The 19,671-nt window shown below is 65.5% G+C and overlaps 2 protein-coding genes and 1 long non-coding RNA gene across 5 annotated transcripts; 2 read left to right on the forward strand and 1 right to left on the reverse strand.

Annotated features, from left to right (window-relative positions):
• Window positions 1–326: 326 nt before the first annotated feature.
• Window positions 327–8,969, forward strand: TMEM259 (transmembrane protein 259). Of its 2 annotated transcripts, XM_047707466.1 has the most exons (11): window positions 329–714; window positions 4,438–4,716; window positions 5,385–5,484; window positions 6,303–6,413; window positions 6,594–6,716; window positions 6,802–6,902; window positions 6,979–7,036; window positions 7,166–7,249; window positions 7,330–7,462; window positions 7,531–7,630; window positions 7,742–8,969. In XM_047707466.1, the coding sequence occupies exons 1-11, from the start codon at window positions 493–495 to the stop codon at window positions 8,285–8,287; spliced, it is 1,857 nt and encodes a 618-aa protein (XP_047563422.1). In that variant the 5' UTR covers window positions 329–492; the 3' UTR covers window positions 8,288–8,969. The 2 variants fall into 2 exon arrangements, with proteins under 2 accessions (XP_047563429.1, XP_047563422.1); XM_047707473.1 differs by lacking the exon at window positions 6,303–6,413 and having other exon boundaries at window positions 327–714.
• Window positions 8,903–17,319, reverse strand: GRIN3B (glutamate ionotropic receptor NMDA type subunit 3B). Of its 2 annotated transcripts, XM_047707455.1 has the most exons (10): window positions 16,689–17,319; window positions 14,869–15,464; window positions 13,847–14,338; window positions 13,306–13,702; window positions 10,841–10,986; window positions 10,499–10,614; window positions 10,258–10,409; window positions 9,788–9,952; window positions 9,636–9,691; window positions 8,903–9,481 (listed from the first exon to the last, which is right to left on the reverse strand). In XM_047707455.1, the coding sequence occupies exons 1-10, from the start codon at window positions 17,112–17,114 to the stop codon at window positions 9,118–9,120; spliced, it is 2,910 nt and encodes a 969-aa protein (XP_047563411.1). In that variant the 5' UTR covers window positions 17,115–17,319; the 3' UTR covers window positions 8,903–9,117. The 2 variants fall into 2 exon arrangements, with proteins under 2 accessions (XP_047563411.1, XP_047563403.1); XM_047707447.1 differs by having other exon boundaries at window positions 13,306–14,338.
• Window positions 17,320–18,075: 756 nt separating this feature from the next.
• LOC125092895 (uncharacterized) lies at window positions 18,076–18,918 on the forward strand. The gene is made up of 2 exons (XR_007125093.1): window positions 18,076–18,411; window positions 18,589–18,918. It is a non-coding gene; the product is annotated as an uncharacterized LOC125092895 (long non-coding RNA).
• The last annotated feature ends 753 nt before the right edge of the window (window positions 18,919–19,671 follow it).

Here is a 19,671-nt window from a genome sequence, read left to right on the forward strand (position 1 = left end):
AAAGGCGTCTTGCACAGAGCTATTTAAAGTTCAAAAATAAAGCTACTTTTCAGTTACGTCGTACTGTTAGGAATACACGCGCCACGGTTTCTCCTCCTAAGGTTCCGTGTAAACGACTCTCTCCTACTATCACGCTTGCTTTGGATGTCTCTGATCACTAGAACCCTCAGATATTAGCTAACTTAATCTTCCATGCGCACCTTAGCGCCGCGAAGGCTTGTGGGGGATGATATGCAAAAGACCCGGACTAGACGCAGCCCCGCCCTTGGCCGCCCAGGGCCGGCCGCCGCCATCCCAGCGTTCCCTGCGAGCGCAGGGAAGCCGCTCTGGCCGCCGCGGCGACTCGCTGGCGTCAGCAGGCCGCGGAGGCGGAAGATGGCGGCGGCGGCAGCCGGGCGTCGGTGAGCAGCGCGGCCGCGGCGAGGACGGCCGATGGCGGCCGGGAGGTGTCCTCGGGGATCCGCGGGCCGCTAGGGCGCGACGGTGGGCGGCATGTCGGAGCACGCGGCGCCCGGGGCTCCGGGGCCTGGGCCCAACGGCGGCGGCGGCCCCGTCCCCGCGCGTGGGCCTCGCACCCCCAACCTCAACCCCAACCCGCTCATCAACGTGCGCGACCGGCTCTTCCACGCGCTCTTCTTCAAGATGGCTGTCACCTATTCGCGGCTCTTCCCGCCCGCCTTCCGCCGGCTCTTCGAGTTTTTCGTGCTGCTCAAGGTGACCGAGGGCCCGACCCCTGACCCTTGACCCCAGCGGCCGGACCCTCCTCCCAGGTGTGCGACCTCTGACCCCGAGCGGGCGCGCCCGCGCCGCGCGCTCCCGCCCGCGGCCTGCCCCCCATGCCGGACCCTCCCCTCCGGAGGCGGGGGCCCGCGGGCGCGGCTCCGACCTGCCGGGGGTCTCCCCGTCGCGCCGCGCCCCTGACCGCGCTGCCCGCTGTCCTCGGCCCTGCCCTGACCCCGGGCCGGCTGCGCTCTGCGCTCGCCCCAGCGCGGGACACACCCCTGCCGCCTTCCTGCGCTGGAAGCCGGTCCCCGTTTCCGTCTTCACCTGCTCCTGCCTCGGGGCGCGCCCCTTCCTTGGGGCCTTCCACGCGCCGCCTGCACGGAGCCTCGGGGTCGTGATCGAGCTGAGGACAGCTCCCCGCGTTCGGTCACCGTCACCGCGGCTCTGCCGCCCCGGCCAGGGGCCTTGTGCGAAGCCACTTCCCATCTTCCCTGGGGAGCAGGGGAGTGTCATCCTGGACACCAGGGCCTTCTGAGGAGGGGTGTCACCGCGATGACCGCTGCCTCTCTTCAGAGAGCGTTCTGGGTCCCTGCGCAGTGGCCTGCGGGCTGGGCGCTGGCCATTGGGTTTCACAGCAGAGTGCTCCCACGCTGGGGCTGGAGATGCTGAGCTCGCCACTCCTCTTGGGGGGGGGGCTGGCCTTCGAGGCCCCTGGGGTGCCAGCCAGGCCGGTGGGCAGGAGCCGGAGGCACCTTGGGGTCTGGTGGAAGGAGCCCAGACGTGGCCTGCCACAGCGGACGCAGAGGTCCGCTGGTCCCTCGTCTGGAGACCGCCAGCTCCTGCTTCCTCCCCACAGCCCCCCAGAGCATCACGGGCCCCCTGTGGAGGGTTCCCAGCGCGGGGTCCCTCCCTGGGGCTCCTGAGTGTGTGGACATGACTTCCTGGGTGGAGGAAGCGCTGCCTTCCCCCAGACGATGATTAGGAAGGAGCTCAGGCTCTTGGGAGCGGGTCCTGGGCATTTCCGTTCTGCCCGCTGCTTTCTGAGTGCGGAGCAGGTCCCGTGTTTGGGCCAGCCTGGCCTACAGATGTCCGCGGCATAGGTCATCAAGTGTCCTGCGAGGCTCTCAGACTCCCGAGCTCTTCTCTGTGGCCCAGGGTCTGTGGGCTAAAGCCTGAGGCCTCGTGAACCTCGTGAACCTGCCCGACCCCTGGTGTCCTTGCTTTGCTCATCTGTGCAATGAGGGCTGGGACCGGCTGATGTGTGAGGTTGCCGCAAGTTCCAGAAAGCTCCCCGTCTCTGGTGCCTGCCCAGCTTCCTTGCTGCAGAGATGGGGGTCCCTTCGAGGACTTCTCACAGCTGTCTCTTCCTGTGGTCCTTGTTGAGCTAAGCACAGCTAAGCACAGCTGTGAGACAGCCCAGACCCCCCGATTCCTCCACTGAGCCAGACTGGGGGGAGCAAGAGGCAGTGGCTGAGGCCCACGTTCCGGCAGCCTTGGCTTCCACCTCTGCTGGTTTTCCTGCCGTCAAGGCCAGATCAGGACCTCCCAAGTCCTGGAGCAGCGAGCACTAGGTGCCCTGGCCTGTCCGTTTGGACTCTGAACCTTGGGCAGCCTGACCCTGCAGCCACTGAGCAACGCCTGCCCGGTGACGGGGGCTCTGATGTTCCGGGCCTTTGCCACTCCCTCCCCCCTCTGAAGTATGGAGGTGATCCTTGGGGTCACTATGATGTGTGATAAATGTGTGGAGTGCCCCAGGGTCCCTGCTGTGAAACGGGAGTCCCTGAACACATCCTCTGTGCCACGTCCTGCCTGCTTCTCTGACACGGCATTGAGAGGCGAGAGCAGGCTGTGGGGTGAAACAGGCACGGTCTGTGAGATCAAGCAGACTCAGCCCTCCGTGGAGGCAACCAGAAGTGCATGTGCAAAGGCACTGGGGCTGGCAGGTCAGCAGGAACAGTGGGGCTGGGTGCATGGGGTCACATGGAATGGCAGAGATTGGGGGGCTGTGGGTCCCCATGCAGGGCTGGTTGCCACCTTGCCTGGGCACATACGGCTGTGGCACGTCTTTGGAGGCACCAAAGCTGCGTCTGCCCTCTTGTTCCTAATGGGGAAACTGAGGCCCAGATTCAGGCAGGCCTTGTCAGGTAGAGTAGGGAATTTCTGGCCTTGTCTCTGGGGACCTCCATTTAGTCAAGGGCAGTAGATCTGGGGCCTTAGGGCAGGGAAAAGATGCTGGTGGGGAGACCCCCCCCCCCAAGTGCTGGAGAGGGCACCAGGGTGACATTGGGGACCTGGGGTCCGCTCTGGAATCACACACATTGGTTCCACCAGCTCCCCTCAGTTCATGTGCCTTTCGCAGCAGGACACGTCGCTCACACTGTCTTGCCTTGTTTCCTCTCCTTGGGACCCAGCTTCCCTGTGCAGCTCCACCTCTCCAGGCCATGTGGCTTCTGCCTCAGTGTCCTCATCTTCAGACTGGGAAACTAGGGTGGTGGCAGACACGCATGTCCCCAGAAGAGCCTGGCCGGCCCCTGGCACCAGGCCACGCTGCATGTCAGCCCTTTCTTGAGATTTTGGCGCATGGGCAGCGCTGTCTTGGGCCCAGAGCAGGCGGCGTGCTTGATGTCTGGTCTCACCCTGCGGCTGCTCTGGCTCAGTGGTCTCAGGGAGAGGGGCTGGGGTCCTGAGGGGCACTGGGTGAGCTGGTCTGTGGGCGGCTCTGCAGGCTTCCTGAGGAGGCATGGGCCTTCAATGCTGCTGCTGCGGCCAGAGGCTCCAGCCCAGCTTGAAGCCTCAGTGTCCGTCCTCTGCGACCTGAGCACCTGGGGCTCCGGGGCATCATCGCTGTCCTGCGGGGCCGCTTCCGGCTGCAGGCAAAGGAGGCGCAGTTCCTCTTGCCCCAGAGATGGGCCTTTGGAGCTGGCGTCTCTCCAGGGTCGGGGTGGGCGCCTGGCTTCAGGCCGAGCCGGCCCCAGGATTACAGCAGCCTGTGTAGGCCCTGGTCTATGTGTCCCCTCAGCTCGCAGCCCCCGGCCCGAGTGGGGCGGGAGTCTGTGCTCTGCTGCCCAGTCTGTGAGGCAGGCAGTCCCCCGGGCACTGGCAGCCCCTGCAGGGCTCAGTGTCCCTGCTGCTGGACACCCATTTCCCAGAACAGCAATGGGAGTCACGTTGGGCCAGCTGGGCCCTTTTCCCAGGGGCCGGGGTCGTGGGTTGTACGTGGGCATGTCGCCCAAGACGCAAGATCCAAAGGCCCCATTAGAAGTGCAGCCATCAGACCTTTATGAGGGTTGGCTCCAGTGAACTGGTGGTCCCTTTGATGCTCCTGCTTCAGGGCAGCCCGAGGCGGTGACTTTGTGGGGCAGAGTCAGTGCTGACAAGGGGCAGGTCACTGGGGGCTGAGCAGCAGCCCCAGCCCACCCAGCCATGCCAGGAGCACACCCAGTGTTCCCTGGGGCCAGGATCCCATTTTACAGATGAGGACCTGCCATCCTGGGAGGGGTACAAGTGGGCTGGGCTGGTGAGGTCAATGGCGCTCTGAGGACAAGGCAGAGCTGGAGGCTGCTAGGCGAGCTGAGTCTGATCCGCACCCCCCCCTCCCCAAGGCCAGGTGGCATCCCCGCTCCCTTGGGGCCGTTCTGGGACCTGGGGCCCTTGCAGAGTAGGGCCGTCGCGGTGCCCGGCCTCTGCCCTGACCATCTCCCGCACCCCCCCCAGGCGCTGTTCGTCCTCTTTGTCCTGGCCTACATCCACATTGTCTTCTCTCGCTCGCCCATCAACTGCCTGGAGCACGTGCGGGACAAGTGGCCGCGGGAGGGCATCCTGCGAGTCGAGGTGCAGCACAACTCCAGCCGCGCGCCCGTCTTCCTGCAGTTTTGTGACGGCGGCCGCCGCGGCAGCTTTCCCGGCCTGGCCGTAGAGCCGGGCAGCCCGGAGCCTGAGGAGGATGAGGAGGAAGAGCTGGCCGTGGACATGTTCGGGAACACGTCCATCAAGGTGAGCTGGCCGGGCGTGCTGTGCCTGGGGGCGCCTGGTGAGCTGCGATTCACCTGGTGCGGGGCCCTCGCTGTGCTGGCCTGCTCCTGCCGTGTGGCCTTGGGGGCAGGGATGGTGCTGGGCAGACTTAAGGCCTTGGGCTGTTTTCCAGCCCTTACTGGAAAGGGATCGGCCCATTTCCAGGGGCACTAAGGGCAGAAAGCACGGAGAAGGAGGCACTGGGCCTGGAGGCACTGGGCCGAGAGCTGGAAGCTGGTCCTAGCTGTCCTGGATCGGGGGGACTGGGGAATGCCCTGTTCCTGGAGACAGGCAGTGGCTGCTGGAGCGGGCAGGGTTCCGGGGGGTGTGGGCGAGGCCATGGCCCCGAGAGGAGAACGTGCTGAAGCAGTTAGGGACGAGGGTCCCGTGGTTGGTGAGGACCTGGCCAGGCATTCCCCGCTTCAGGGTGCTGACCCTTCTCTCCAGATGGGCCCAGGGGAGTGTGGTGTTGGGCTGGGGGCCTGTAGGAACTTACAGGTCAGAGACCTTCCAGCCCTGGAGGTGGGGGTGTCCCAGCGGAGGCTAGAGGTCACAGCAGCCAGGGGCGGAGTGTGTGTCCTTGGTCAACCAGATGAGCTGGGACTGTGGGCCAGGCTGCTGCTGATGCCCTTCCTCTCGGCCGCCCGCAGTTCGAGCTGGACATTGAGCCCAAGGTGTTGAAGCCACCGGGCAGTGCTGAGGCCCCGAATGACAGCCAGGAGCTCCCCTTCCCAGAGACACCCACAAAAGGTACACCGCAGGCCCCTGGCTGGCCCAGTGGGGAGCAGGCGACTCTAGATCTTGGGGTTGGGAGTTCGAGCCCCGTGCTGAGTGTTGAGGTTTCTTTCCTTTTTTCTCTTTTTTTTTTTTTTCAAGATTTCTATTTATTAATCTGAGGGAGCGAGTGAGAACAAGCACACACACAAGTAGGAGGAGGGGCAGAGGGAGCGGGACTAGCAGATCCCCCACCAAGCGCGGGGCTTGATTCCAGGATGCCAAGATCATGACCTGAGTCAAAGGCAGACGCTTAACTGATTAAGCCACCTGGGTGCCCTGGGCAGAGAGATTTCTTGAAAAATAAAATCTTAAAAAAAATAAAAAATAGGTGGTTCAGTCATTAAGCATCTGCCTTTGGCTCAGGTCGTGATCCCTGGGTCCTGGGACTGAGCCCCATGTCGGGCTCCCTGCTCGTGTTCCCTTGCTCACTGTGTCTCTCTTTGTTGAGTAAATAAAATCTTAAAAAAAAAAAGAAAGAAACACCCGCATCTTGGGCTGATCAGGTGTGCGCAGCGTATCACTTCAAGGGGTCGTGCCCTGGGGCCATCCCCCGTGCAGAGGGCCCGCGGGCCTGAGCGGCCGCCCTGCCTCACTTTGCCCACCTGTTAGCAGCCTGCGGGGTGGGACGGATGCCCTGGAGCCCCCAGTAACTGGTTCCTTTCTCAGGGAGTCTCTGGGTGGGGGTCATGGGACCCTGACTCACCCCCGCGTTCCCCGGAGCCCGCCGAGAGTGGTCGCCCAGCCCTCAGGGAAGATGGCTGGACCACGGCTCACGGGCCTTGTCCCCACAGTGTGGCCACAGGACGAGTATGTCGTGGAGTACTCGCTGGAGTACGGCTTCCTGCGGCTGTCCCAGGCCACACGGCAGCGGCTCAGCATCCCCGTCATGGTGGTCACTCTGGGTCAGTGTCCCCTGGGGTGAGGCAGGGGGGGTCTTGGGGGCTCCCAGAAGCACTTGGGTCCGGGCGCCGGGTCCATTTTCCGGCCGCAGGAAGCTTCCTCTGCGGCATCTCGGGCATCAGGGTCATGGCGTCGCTCAGGTGGGGGTCCTGCTGCATGCACTGTCGTGTGCCTGCCTGCAGACCCCTCACGAGACCAGTGCTTCGGGGACCGCTTCAGCCGCCTGCTGCTGGCCGAGTTCCTGGGCTACGACGACATCCTTATGTCCAGCGTCAAGGGCCTGGCCGAGAACGAGGAGAATAAGGGTTCGATGGGCTGGGCACGGGGTGGGGTGGGGCACAGTGCGGTGGCTGGGCGGGCGCTCACGGCCGCCCCCCTACCTCCGGGCAGGCTTCCTGCGCAACGTGGTGTCTGGGGAGCACTACCGGTTTGTGAGCATGTGGATGGCCCGCACGTCCTACCTGGCCGCCTTCGTCATCATGGTCATCTTCGTGAGTGCCGGGGGCTGGGGCAGGGCGGGCGTGCGGGGTGGTGCTCCCTGAGACATCCCACCGCCCTTGCTTGCAGACCCTCAGCGTGTCCATGCTGCTCAGATACTCCCACCACCAGATTTTTGTCTTCATTGGTGAGTCTCCCTGCCCACCAGCGGGTGGGAGGGCTGGGCTCCACCCCTAGCCCCCAAGGCCCCCTGCCCACCTCGCCCAACCACCAGGCACCTCACCTGGTCTGCCCGCCCGCCGCTTTCTGCCCGCAGTGGACCTGCTGCAGATGCTGGAGATGAACATGGCCATTGCCTTCCCCGCCGCGCCCCTGCTCACGGTCATCCTGGCCCTCGTAGGTGAGGACCCCTTCCTCCTGCCCCTCCTGGCCCCGGCCCCCACCCACCCCCTGCCCACCCAACCGCCAGCCTCCCCACAGGGATGGAGGCCATCATGTCTGAGTTTTTCAACGACACCACCACGGCCTTCTACATCATCCTCATCGTCTGGCTGGCCGACCAGTACGACGCCATCTGCTGCCACACAAACACCAGCAAGAGGCATTGGCTGCGGTGAGCACCCGGTCCCGGGGGGGGGCGGGGGCGGGGCTGTGGGTGGCGGCTCACTGTGCCCCCTGCAGGTTCTTCTACCTGTACCATTTCGCCTTCTACGCCTACCACTACCGCTTCAACGGCCAGTACAGCAGCCTGGCCCTGGTCACTTCCTGGCTCTTCATCCAGGTGAGGAGCCTGCTTCGCTCCCCACGGGGGCGTCTGGCCTATGCCAGGTTCCGCGAGGGCCGGGGTTCTGGCTCCAGCTGCTGGCCTGACCTAGAGCCCCCGCACCCCCAGCACTCCATGATCTACTTCTTCCACCACTACGAGCTGCCCGCCATCCTGCAGCAGATCCGGATCCAAGAGATGCTGCTACAGACCCCACCGCTGGGCACCGGAGCCCCCACGGCACGTCCCGATGACCTGAACAACAATGGGGGCACCCCAGCCGCCACCCCCGACCCTTCTGGCCAACCGCCCACCCTGGGCCCTAGCGTGCCGGGCAGTAGTGGGGGCCCTGGTCCCGTGGCTGAGGCACCCAGCTCTCTGGTGGCTGCGGCAGCTTCAGTGGCAGCGGCAGCCAGCGGGGACTTGGGCTGGATGGCAGAGACGGCCGCCATGATCACAGACGCCTCCTTCCTGTCTGGCCTCAGTGCCTCCCTCCTGGAGCGGCGGCACGCTGGTCCACTGAGCCCTGGTGGGGGGCTCCCCCGAGTCTCCCAGGACAGTGCCCCCTCCAGCAACTCCCTGGCAAATGACACAGCGCCCCCAGCTGCCGGGGTGAGTGGGCCCACCCCCAGCCCCACAGCCCCAGTGGACCCATCCCCAGAGGTCGGGTCCTGAGCCTTGGGCAACTGACCGCCCCCTCCCTGGCCATGCAGGCCCACTGGGTATGACCTGGCTGGAGCCCTCGGGTATCAGGGAGGCTCTCCCGGGGGGCTCTTGGGGTGGCCCAACCTGTCTTGGGTGGTGTCAGGGTCATCCGGTTTGCCCAGAGGGGGGCTTCTCTTCCCTAGCGTGGGGCCTGCCAGAGGCCTGTCCCTGCTGTTTTGGTGGGCCCCTCAGCCTGTGAATCGTGGCAGGCCAAAGCAGAGGGGTGGGGGCTCCATGGAAGGTTCCTGAAAGGGCTGTTGAAGCGTGTGAAGTGAGCTGTTCCTCAGTAGCAGAGCGGGGCAGCTCTCCAACAAGGTGAGCGCCGGCGGGGGCCACCCTCGCGGTCCCGCCCGCTCTGCTGGTGCTCACCATGCTCAGTGCCTTTTCCACGGCCCCTGACCCCAGGTGTGTGTACCAGGGCTGGGGTCCCGGGAGGGCAGAGCTCGCGCCTCGGGCTCGGGGATGCCGCGCGCAGGCGCCAACATGGAGGGCGGTGGCCGGGCGCGGGGTTCCAGCCCTGCTGGGGTGGGCATGGGACAGGGCTGGTGGCCAGACGAAATCACTCGGTGAGGAATGCAGAGAGTGCTCATTCCATTCTATTTAATGCAGTGTACAAAATTGTGTTTGTATATAGAATAAACTGTTGACAGCGGCCGGAGCGTCTGTGCGCGGGCGGGGGGTTGCCGCGGGCTTGGGGCGGGGCTTCGCGCAGGCTCTGGGGTGGGGGCCGCTCAGGCAGGGCCGGGGGAGGGGGTGCCTGCGCCGGGCAGGGGGTGCGTTCCTTGGGTCGTCGGGCGCCTTCAGGTGCTTTGGAGCAGGCGCAGAGGCCGGTCCCCGTGCCCCAGCTGGGCCAGCAGCGCGCCGCGCCGCGCCAGGGCCTGGCGGAGCCGCTCCCGCGCACTCTCGATGCGCTGCTCCAGCTCCCGCAGCTCGCCGGGACCCGGAGGGCCCGAGGGCAGCACAGCTGGCAGGCGGCCATTGGAACACAGCCAGACCGGGCCCTCTGGCCGCCCCGCCTCCTCCGAGTCAGGCGCCGCGGCGGCTTCTGCGGGCTCCAGCAAGAAGCGCACGCGACGCTCCCTCGCCATGGCCCGGCGCACCCGGGTCCAGCTCGCCGCGCCCGCAGACGCTGCCGGTGCGTCCTGCTGCTGGTCCTCCAGAGCCCTGGGGACGTGCGATGTTAGGGGCTGGGTCCGTACCCTCCCCCGGCGCGCACACCCACTCTGCTCCTGGGGTCAGGGTCCCGGGGCGACGGAGCGGCCCTGTCCCGCGGGGGAGGGCTGGGGTCGCAGCGGTTGGGAGGGGTGGGACCCTTTACCTGGGGCCTGGCTCCTCGACTCCCGGCGGCTCTGTGTTGAGGGCGCGGTGGATTCTCTGCAAGCCCAGAGGCTCGGTCGGGGTCAGGGGATGCTGCCCGGGCCCCCCCCCCCCCCCCCCCCCCGCCCCTGGCTCGCTCCTCCGGCCGCTCACCTGGCTCGTGTGCAGCCAGTACTGCAGCTTCTTGCCCCTGCGGATGCGCGGGAGCACCAGGTGGTAGAAGACGTGCTCGCCCAGGCAGCTGAGCAGAGCGCTGCCCAGCCCCAGGCAGAGCAGCACGAAGAGTCCCGAGAAGTGGTAGATGCCCACCTGCAGTGTCTGGGGGTGACACGTAGGCACAAGCCCTTCACGGGCAGGCCCGGACCCGTGCGGATCCCTGGCTGGGGGCGGGACCCAGGCCGGCCTCGAGAGGAGCCTGGGGCTGCGGAGCCGGATTGGGAGGCTGGCCTTGCGCGTCGGGGGTTGGGGGGCAGGTTGCCCGGGGAGCGCTGGAGCTGGGCTTTCGTAGAAGCCGGAGTGCACGACTCTGGGCAGCGAGCTTGACCACCTCACTTGAGGCCCATGCAGGCTCAGGGCTCCCCGCCCCGTGCCTAGCCCCACCCCGGGTCCCCGGCCCTCCCCACCTCTGTGACGGCGAGGACGCGCTTCCCACAAGGAACCATCCTGTACCACTTGTCGTGTAGCAAGTCGATGAAACCGGAGGACTTGTAGCGGCTGATGAACTCGGACAGGTTGGAGGTGAGCGGCGAGTTCTGAGGGAGTCCGATGCCGTAGCCTGGGGGAGGCCAGGGGTTGGGTTGGGGCCAAGCTGGACGCCGCCCCAGAGGAGCCGCCCCAGGGCCACTGGTCCCGGAGGCCCCTCACCCTCCATGGCGAAAGGCTTGCCCACGGTCAGCAGTTTACAGTCGGCGTCGATGGAGACCTCGTAGTCCAGGAGCGACTTGTCCATGATGAAGGCGTTGAGCTTGGGGGGGTCGCTCCTGCGGGGGTCGGGCAGTGGGGGGAGAAGCCGCGCCCCGCTTTAGGTGCCCCGCCCCCCGCATCCTGCCCGTCTGCCCCGCCCCGCCCGGTTCCCCGCCCACCAGGGCGGCCCCGCCCCCCGCGTCCTGCCGTCGGCCCCGCCCCAGGTGCCCCGCCCACCCAGGCGGCCGTCCCCGCCCCCGCATCCTGCCATCCCGCCGCGCCCCGCCCGCCGCTGGGCCTCACGTGAGCATGGCGACGCCGTGCGGCGTGGTGGGCGCGCTGTGGCGCCGCATGTGCGCGTGCAGGTCGGGGAAGCTCTTTTTGATGTAGGCCTCGGCGCTGCTCTCCCACACGGTGCCCACGCGGAAGCCCTGGGACGGGTGGTGCAGCTGCGGGGTTGGGCAGCGCGTCGGCCCCGGCGCTCAGACCGGCCTGCCGCTCCGTGCAGCCCCCTCCCTCGGCTCTCACCCAGCTTCTCCAGCCGCCACCCGGCTGGGGCCCGATCACCTGGGGGCTGCTCTGGGCTCCGCGGGGTCCGGCAGCAGCCCTGCCCCACCCACTCGACGCCAGGAGCTCCCCAGTCGTGGGGTCACCCGACAGGACCCACTGTCCCCCGGGGCAGAGTCACCTGGGTAAGAGCCGTTGTTCTAAACGCCCACGTGTCCATCTCCACACAGACCTGGCCCTGAACCCCAGAGTTCCTCCCCTTCCCACCATGTCCTCCACGGCTCTCCTGGGGCTCTCACGGGACTCTGTCCCCAGCGGACCCCTACACCTGGCCTCCTGGGTCTTCCTGCCCCAATCAGGTAGATCCTGTACTCCCTCTTCTCTCCTGAGCGTCCCGGAACCCGCCCACCGCTCAGCCCCCCAACCCTCCGGGGACAATCCTCTCTGCCCTGGCCTCCCCGCACAGCCCTGTAGACTCCTAACGGGTGAGTGAGCGGGTACACTGACCCAGGCCTCCGGATGTGGCTACAGCACCCCAAAAATGCCAGACCTGAATGGGAGCCTGTGGATCAATGCCATCTAGAACGTTCTGGACTTGGCGCCGTTCTCAAGTGGCCGCTGAGCACTTGCAGCCGGTTAGTTTGTGGAGGTGGTGAGGGGCCGGCCCACCAGACAGCGCTGGGTCTAGGTTTCCTTACCCCCTTACAAAGGATGTGGGGCCTGGGGTGCCACAGAACAGGCTAAGCACCCCAGGACACAGCCTGATCCCAACTGTGGGAGCTGCTACTGGACAAGAAGTTTCTCCAGCCACCGAATTTCTGGGGCACGCAGTTTAACTGGGGAGGAAATCGACCTGCAGTGGTGTTTAGGACCCAGATTCAAACAAATCGTGGGCCACAGGTGGGAGAGCACTGGGAAGAGGGGACCCTGATGTGTGAGACCTTCCAGAATAATTATGGTGAAACTACAAAGAATCCAGAGGCTGGGGCTGTCCTGGGGGGGAACCTGGCTGGGAGTTGATTTTGGAGCTGGAGGATGGGTTCATTCATGGTGCTCTTTGCTCCCTACTCAACCATGTTTCAAATAGGGGCGCCTGGGTGGCTCAGTGGCTTGAAGCCTCTACCTTAGGCTCAGGTCATGATCTCAGGGTCCTGGGATCGAGCTCCACATCGGGCTCTCTGCTTGGCGGGGAGCCTGCTCCCCCCTCTCTCTCCGCCTGCCTCTCTGCTTACGTGTGAGCTCTGTCAAATAAAATCTTTAAAAAAAAAAAAAAAAAAGAGGGACGCCTGGGTGGCTCAGTTGGTTGGGCAGCTGCCTTCGGCTCAGGTCATGGTCCCGGCGTCCTGGGATCGAGTCCCACATTGGGCTCCTTGCTTGGCGGGGAGCCTGCTTCTCCCTCTGCCTCTGCCTGCCACTCTGTCTGCCTGTGCTCACTCTCGCTTCTCTCTCTATGACAAATAAATAAATAAAATCTTTAAAAAAAAAAAAAAAAAAGAATGCTTCAAATGTTTCATTAAAAGAAATACCTAGGGGCGCCTGGGTGGCTCAGTGGGTCAGGCCGCTGCCTTCGGCTCAGGTCATGATCTCAAGAGTCCTGGGATCAAGCCCCGCATCGGGCCCTCTGCTCAGCAGGGAGCCTGCTTCCTCCTCTCTCTCTGCCTCTCTGCCTGCTTGTGATCTCTCTGTCAAATAAATAAATTAAAAAAAAAAAAAAAGAAATACCTAGACGGGTGCCCACCTGGGTTCAGCTCACAGCCCTCCAGGGCCCTGAAGGAGGGAGTGGGGGAAGTTCTGTCCCAGAAGGAACTGCTCTGGACACCCTGCAGGGTGTGCCCTGTGCCTCCTCCCACTCTGCTCCTGCCCCAGGGCCTTTCACCTGCTGTGCTTTCTCTCCCAACATTCCTCCCTGGTATCTACAGAAAAGTCCCTTCAATGTCACCGCCTCCCAGAGGATTCCCTCATCCTGTTTGAGAAGATGTGCCTCCCAGTACTTCCCGTGTCCTCACTCTGCCTTTTTTTCTGCCTACACTGGATAGCCACCTCACACACCACCCAGCTGGCGTGTCTTGCTTCTTGACATCTCCCCTGCAGTGTGCAGCCTTCGCCTGTTTTGTCCCAGCTGGGCCCCCAGTGCCGGCACACAGCAAACGCTCTATGAACATTTTCCACAGCAGGCAGCTGCAGGTGTCTGCGTCTTGGGATGGGAGCTGGGGGAGCGGGCGACCTCCCAGCTCGGACCTCGGGGCCCCATAACCACCCACCTTGGGGTCATGGATCCCCGACAGCTCCAGGAAGGTCTTGTCCCCGACCATGACGGCGGCCAGGTTGGCCGTGTAGCTGGACAGCACGAGCAGGCAGAAGATGGCCCACAGGTTCATGAGCAGGCGCCCCGTGGGGCACTTGGGCGTCTTGCTGGACACGGTGCGTCCAAAGAGGATGGCATAGCAGAGGTTGAGGGCCGAGGAGTAGGAGAACACGGTGGCCCGGTTCCGGCCCCGGGGCGTGAGGCCGTAGGGGCTGCGCCACTCGTACAGCGTGAGGAAGAGCGCAGTGAGGTGCAGGGCGGCAAAGACACCCAGCCACATGGACCAGTGCAGCGGCCACATGAAGGCGCCGATGGGCGAGGCCGTGTCGCGGGCCCGCACCATGATGCCCAGGCTGGTGGAGAAGAAGGGGCTGCTGAAGTCCAGCACCTGGGAGCGGGCCGAGTTGATGCTGAAGCTGGTGACAGCCATGTGCGCCCTGCCGGCCAGCAGGTCCCCCACCAGGCCGGTCCAGCGGCCGTCCCGCAGGGCGCCGTACTTGCCGTCACCCACGATGTACAGCTCGAAGTCGAAGGGCGTGTCGTCTGCCAGGCGCTCCAGCAGGTCAATGCAGTAGCCGAAGCAGCACCTGCGCAGGGCGCGGGGCACCGAGCCGTTGGCCAGCGCAGCGAACAGTGCATCCAGGGTGGCCGAGTCGTTGGTGCCAGGGGCCAGGCACAGCTGCCCCGCGGGGCACTGCCCATCCTCGTCTGGCTCCCGGGCAAACACAAAAGGATGCTCCACCAGCGTCACCACGCGCAGCTTGGGCCGGGCTCGGGCTCCCGGCGAGGGCGGGGACTGTGCGGGGGCGCCACCCGGCTGGGACTCCAGCTGCCCGGCCCGCCAGCTACCCACAGTGGCCCAGGCCGGGGCACCCCGCGGGTCCTGGCGCAGGCTCCACACTCGGAAGTACCGGGAGATGTGTACCTGGGAGGAGCGGCTCACCCACACGGATCCCGTGCGGCCCCGGAAGGACGTGTTGGCTAGGAACCTGGGGGGCGGGGGGTAGCGGGGGGCCAGGGTCAGGCAGCCTGGGCTGGCGAGGGGTGGGGTGGTGGTCAGGAGCCCTCCAGCCGAGCTCAACCCCCGCGGGGGTCGCCTCTCTGAGCACACGGCGGGGACCACGGAGGATGCTGCTGTGTCCCCCCACCAGGCCCCCTGACCAGCCGGGCACCCACGTCGTGAACCAGTGACAACGTCTCTGGCCCAAAGCCAACAACTGCCCACTTGAGACGCCTGGGTGAAGCCACCTGGTGCTGGGACACTGTCCACCCTGCAGGGCTTCTGGGGGATCAGGCAGGAACGCATCCCTGCCAGCCTCACCCGTCCCCTGCCCCTGTCCTTCATGTTTCTCTCCCAGTACCCTGAGCCCCTCGCCCAACTCCCTCCTCCAGCTCTGCGTCTGCCCCGGCATACAGCAAGTATCCCATGCAGATGCTCCCACGGTGCCCAGACGGAGGCGAGTGGATGTGGGGCCCGGACACCCCCCCCCCGCATACACACGACGGGGTCCTCACTCACCGCGCCAAGAGGCGGCCGGAGGACACGGGCCTGGTCAGCTGCCGGCCGCTGCAGTTGACCGTGGTGGGCAGGAGGGCGTGCTCCGGCTCCACCCGCGCGGCATGACCCAGGGCTCGCACCAACAGCTCCACAGCGTCGTGAACGGCGGCCTCCAGCGGCGGCCGGGCCACCTCGCCCAGGGCCAGCAGCCCCAAGGGCAGGCCCTCGGAGGGCAGGACGTCGGCGGACAGTGGCGTGCCCAGCAGCCAGTGGGGAGGGCCGGGGGGTACGGCCTGCAACACCTGCCTCGCGCGGGCGGGGCTGCAACCCAGGAGCACAGCCGCAGGGGCGGGGGCCGAGACCCCTGCTGGAGCCCCCAGGGGGGCCAGGCGTGCTTGCAGCCCCTTGGCGCCTGTGTCTGGCCGACTCAAGTCCAGCACCAGCTTCGGGGCCCTGCCTGCCCGGGCTGTCCAGAGGGCCACCAGGCCAGCAGGGTCCCGCACACGGCAGAGCACCAGGCTGGCCTCCTCCCAGGCGTGTGCCCGCAGCAGAGCCACCAGCACGTCAAGCAGCGTCTCCAGGGGGCTGGCCCAGTCCAGCTGTAGGTGGAACGGGTTCTGGCAAAGGGGTGTGTCACAGTTAGGACTGGCGACCTGGGACCCACCATACCCTTCCCACACCCATCAGTAGGTGTTCAATAAAGATACGTCACCTTCAAAACTGGACAGCATGCCTGCCCCCTCCAGCCCACCCCTGCTCTAAACCTTCTTTATCTCCCACTGCCATCCACACAAAGCCCAGCCTCCTTGGCTGGGGCTGCTGTTTAATCCCTCCCGAAAGACCGAGTTACAATGGCAGAGCCTCAGTTCCTGGAGCCGGCAGGAGAGGGCGCCACAGGCCTGGGTTTGGGTTCTGCATCTTCCCCACAAGGGCGGGGGTGGGGGGGCAGGGGGCTTTGACACTGGGACAGCTGGGTTTGTGAGACCCCAGGCTTCCTCTAGGGATCCCATCTCCCCTCCCTGAGGCGAGGGAAGCTCTGGAGGGGGCTTCAAGGTGGGTTTGAAGGGAGGCCCCTACTCTTCCCCATATCCCTACCCTAGGCCCCTCCTTGCTGTCCAGGGAGGGGGTCTTTCCCAGGGACACCCAGAGCCCTGTCAGTCACCCTTTTCTCCTCCTTATCCCATCTTCTCCTTATTCAGGCCCCAATCCAGGCCCAGGGCTGGAACCAAGGAGAGTAAACTCCAGAGACCGGAGCGCGGGGGATGGAGAGGTTTGAGTGACAGCTCACCCGGAGGAGGCTGGGAAGACCCTCCAGCAGCCAACGGAACTGCACCCCCCAGAGATGGAGCCTGGAGACCTGCTTCCCCTTGAGCCCTCGGGCCCAGGGGTGGGGGGACGGGAACTGGGAGAAGCCCTCCAGCGGGCAAGGGACCCTGCTCCGCATGGCGAGGGCTCCTCTGACCGTAAACAGACGGTGGCCAGCCAGACTCCGTCACCGAGGTCCAGGAAACGGGTCTGCACGGGAGTTGCGTGCTCCGAAGGGACCCTCGTGTGGGTTTCGCCATCCCGGGTCCAGAAGCATCTCACGGTCCCGTCGCTGGTTCGGGTTCCCTCGCTCTGGGGGCATCCGGGGCCCAGGGGTCCAAGTAGGTCCCTCTAGCCGCCCTGGGGACTCCCTCTGGACTCCTGGGCATCCCGGGGGCGGGGGATGGGGGACTCCTGTCTCCGCGGTCCGGAATCCGGTCCCGTGCGCCCCGGCGACTCTGGCGTCGGACCCCGGTCCCCACGCCCCAAGGGCGTCCCGGCGCTCCCCTCCTCCGGATCCCTGCGTCCCCGCGTACCGGGACCCCGAGGGGCGCGCGCGCCTCCCGCCGCAGCACGCTGAGCACGGGGGTCTCCGTGGCCGCCGCCAGGAAGTGCAGCTGCAGCAGCTCGGACCGCGCCTCCGGGAAGGCCAGCACGGCCGCCACGCCCGGGGCCGCCAGCGCCTGGCACAGGCCGCGGGCCAGCGAGGCCGGGTCGCGGGCAGGGGGCGCGGCGGCCGCCAGCTCCAGGCTCAGGTTGTGCGGCAGCCGCGACGCCAGGGCGGCCCCGGCCAGGGCGGCGAGGACGCGGGCGCGGGCGGCGGGCGCGCGGGGCAGGAGGGCGCCCAAGCGCACCGAGCCCCCCAGGCGCGCCAGGACGCCGCACGGCTCCGGGTGGCCCCTGGCGGGCCCCGGCCCCAGCGCCAGCGCCAGGCAGAGCCACAGCGTCCGCCCAAACTCCATCCCAAAGTTGCCGGCGCCGCGGCGGGGTGGCACAGCGGGTGCGGGCGCGCGGGAGGCGGGATCTCTGCGTGGCCCCGCAGCTCGCCGGCCCGCCCCGCGGGGCTGGCGCCTCCCTCACGGCACGCCACGGCGACTTGCGCCCTCGCCCCTCCCAGCCCCTCCCGATGTCAGCCACGCACTAGGCAGGAGCGGGACCCACTGCCCAGGGCAGGAAACTGAGGCTCACCCTGCCAGGGGAGTTAGCTCCCCATCCCACAGACGAGAAAACCGACGCTGAGCCCCAGGAAGAGATTTTGTGTCAAATTCGGTCCTCACGCGTATCCCTGTTCCATCCCAGGAGTCCCCATGCCCGCTCCATCCTGAGAACATGGCCCATGGCTGTCAGGGAAACTGCGGCCCAGGAGGGGTACGCTCGCCTCCGTGGTCACACAGCAGTGCCGCCCATCTCCAAGGCTACCTAGACCAACCCACTTAAGTGCGCTCTGATATCGTGTGCACCCTGGGGAAACTGAGGTAGATCATGTCTGATGGGAACCTACAGGGTAGATCTCCTGCCTCCAGCTGCCAGCAGGGAACTCGGAACAGAGAACGCCTCTTCATCCTTCAGGACCCAGTGCCAAATGCCCCTGCTCTGAAAAGCACTTCCTGCTTGTCCCCAGGACTTCCTCTCTACCCCACTTGCCTACAATCATCACACGCCCCGTCAAATTTCTGTAACTTCTGCTTTCTTTTCTAGTGGCCAACTTCTCCACTCGACTGTGGGAGGGCAAGGGTGGGTCTGGCTTCTTAATGCTCTGTCTCCAGTGCTTGCACACAGTTGGCACTCTGTAATTGCTTGTTGCTTGAGCCCAAAGACACTTAGGCACTGAGCTCGAGCTCCAACAAGGACACTATCCACTGCTCCAGAAGCTTCTGCAGCCCCCTGACAGCTACGGTCCTCCAAGCCTTCTCCTGTGATCTCTGCACCTGCGGGCATTGAACAACCCGGGTTCTTCTTGTGGCCCTGGCAACAGCAGGTGCTGAGGAAACACTGGCTGAGCCCAGCCCAGCAGCGCCCTGCACGGATTCCCCTCATCCCATCTGCCCCAGAGGGGCGAAGCGGAGAAAATCAAGAGGGTCCTGAGATCCCTCTGGGAACAGGGCAGCCGCTCTGGCACAGAACCTTCCAGGGCTGATTACTCACACACACACAGCCGTCTCCTTTTGGAGCCAGCACTCGAGAGGCCGGGATAAAACTCCACCGGATGAATAAAAATGCCGACCGACTGCCAGCCATCAGCAGGGATCCCAGTTTGAGGTGAGTCAGGGATGCTACGTGGCTGGGTCTGGCTGCTAAGGCCACAAAGTCCAGCCACCTGGCCAGGCCTCCCAGGATGGGGAGGGTCCCCGATTGCTGTCCCCTACCCGAGGCCAGTGTCCTGCCAGGGGCCCCTCACACCAGGGAGACTGACCGCGTGCCCTGGTCCTGGCCAAGTCCTCAGGGACCACCTGGGGCTCCTCCCACCCTGCAATGACATCCCTCTGACAGCAGGACTCCCCAGAATTAGAGACCCGTGTGGCTCAGCGACACTCGGTCAGCAAACACTGCTGCCTTGGTTCTGGGCGGCAGCGGAGCACTGGCCTCTTCTGCTCGCCCCTGGACCTCCCCCCCGCCCCGTCAGAGGCAGTGAGGAAGGAGCTGGACTCTCCAGGGACCCAGACCTGGGATGGGCTCCCTGACCACTGCTATGCCTCAGTTTCCCTACATTTACAAGCTAATTGTTCCTCTCCCAGCTGCAATGCATATTAAACAAGTGAATACACAGAAGGTGTTTCCCCAATTGTGTGAGACACACATAAGGAAATCGGCCACCTCAGCCGGCTCTGAGCGCGCGGCTCCGCCGCAGGAAGCACACTCGGTCCTGCCACCAGTAGGTGGCCCGGTCCTGCCACCAGCCCCGCCCTCCGATTCCAGAACTTCCCATCCCCCACACGGAGACTCTGTCCCCACAAAGCAGGGACTCCCCATCCCCGCCCCAGCCCCCACTCCCACCCTCTCCTCTCTGTGTGTGCGGACGGGACTCCTCTGGGACCCTCCTGAGAGTGGGGTCCTGCGGGATGGGTCCTTCTGGGTCTGGCTGCTCTTGCTGAGCCCCATGTCCTCGGGGTCCCTGCATGTCATGGCAGGGGTCAGGGTTTCTCCCTTCCTGAGGCTGGACCATGCTCCCACGTGTGGTTGGACCGCAGTGTGTGTGTCCATCTGTGGATGGACACTGGGGTGCGGTCCCCTTTTGGTGATTATAAAACTGCTGTTGTCCACATGGGAGTACAAACACCTCAACCCTGGCTCCTGTTCCTTTTGGGGGAGTATCCAGAAGTGCGCCTGGGAGACATGGTGATTCTCCACTCTGCCCGTATCACGTCCCCCCTCCCGCTCCCCCAAGCCCAAGGCTATGGCTGCTCCTCTGCCTGCAGTCCGAGGGGTGGCACGGCCAGCACACACAGGACACCTGCGACCGTCGGGCATTGCTGGTGTCTCCCCACTGGCCATGACTGCCCGTGATTGGGGGTCAGACTG

Source organism: Lutra lutra, chromosome 1 (genome assembly GCF_902655055.1).
Source record: "Lutra lutra chromosome 1, mLutLut1.2, whole genome shotgun sequence".
Classification (NCBI taxonomy): domain Eukaryota; kingdom Metazoa; phylum Chordata; class Mammalia; order Carnivora; family Mustelidae; genus Lutra; species Lutra lutra.

Coding starts and splice junctions, on each gene's coding strand:
- TMEM259 (XM_047707466.1), top strand. CDS start 493: ATGTCGGAGCACGCGGCGCCCGGGGCTCCGGGGCCTGGGCCCAACGGC. Junction 4,717..5,384: donor TCGGGAACACGTCCATCAAG/GTGAGCTGGCCG, acceptor GGCCGCCCGCAG/TTCGAGCTGGACATTGAGCC. Junction 7,250..7,329: donor GGTCATCCTGGCCCTCGTAG/GTGAGGACCCCT, acceptor GCCTCCCCACAG/GGATGGAGGCCATCATGTCT.
- GRIN3B (XM_047707447.1), bottom strand. CDS start 17,114: ATGGAGTTTGGGCGGACGCTGTGGCTCTGCCTGGCGCTGGCGCTGGGG. Junction 14,339..14,868: donor TCCGGCCGCCTCTTGGCGCG/GTGAGTGAGGAC, acceptor CCCGCCCCCCAG/GTTCCTAGCCAACACGTCCT. Junction 10,615..10,840: donor CACGGCGTCGCCATGCTCAC/GTGAGGCCCAGC, acceptor CGACCCCCGCAG/GAGCGACCCCCCCAAGCTCA.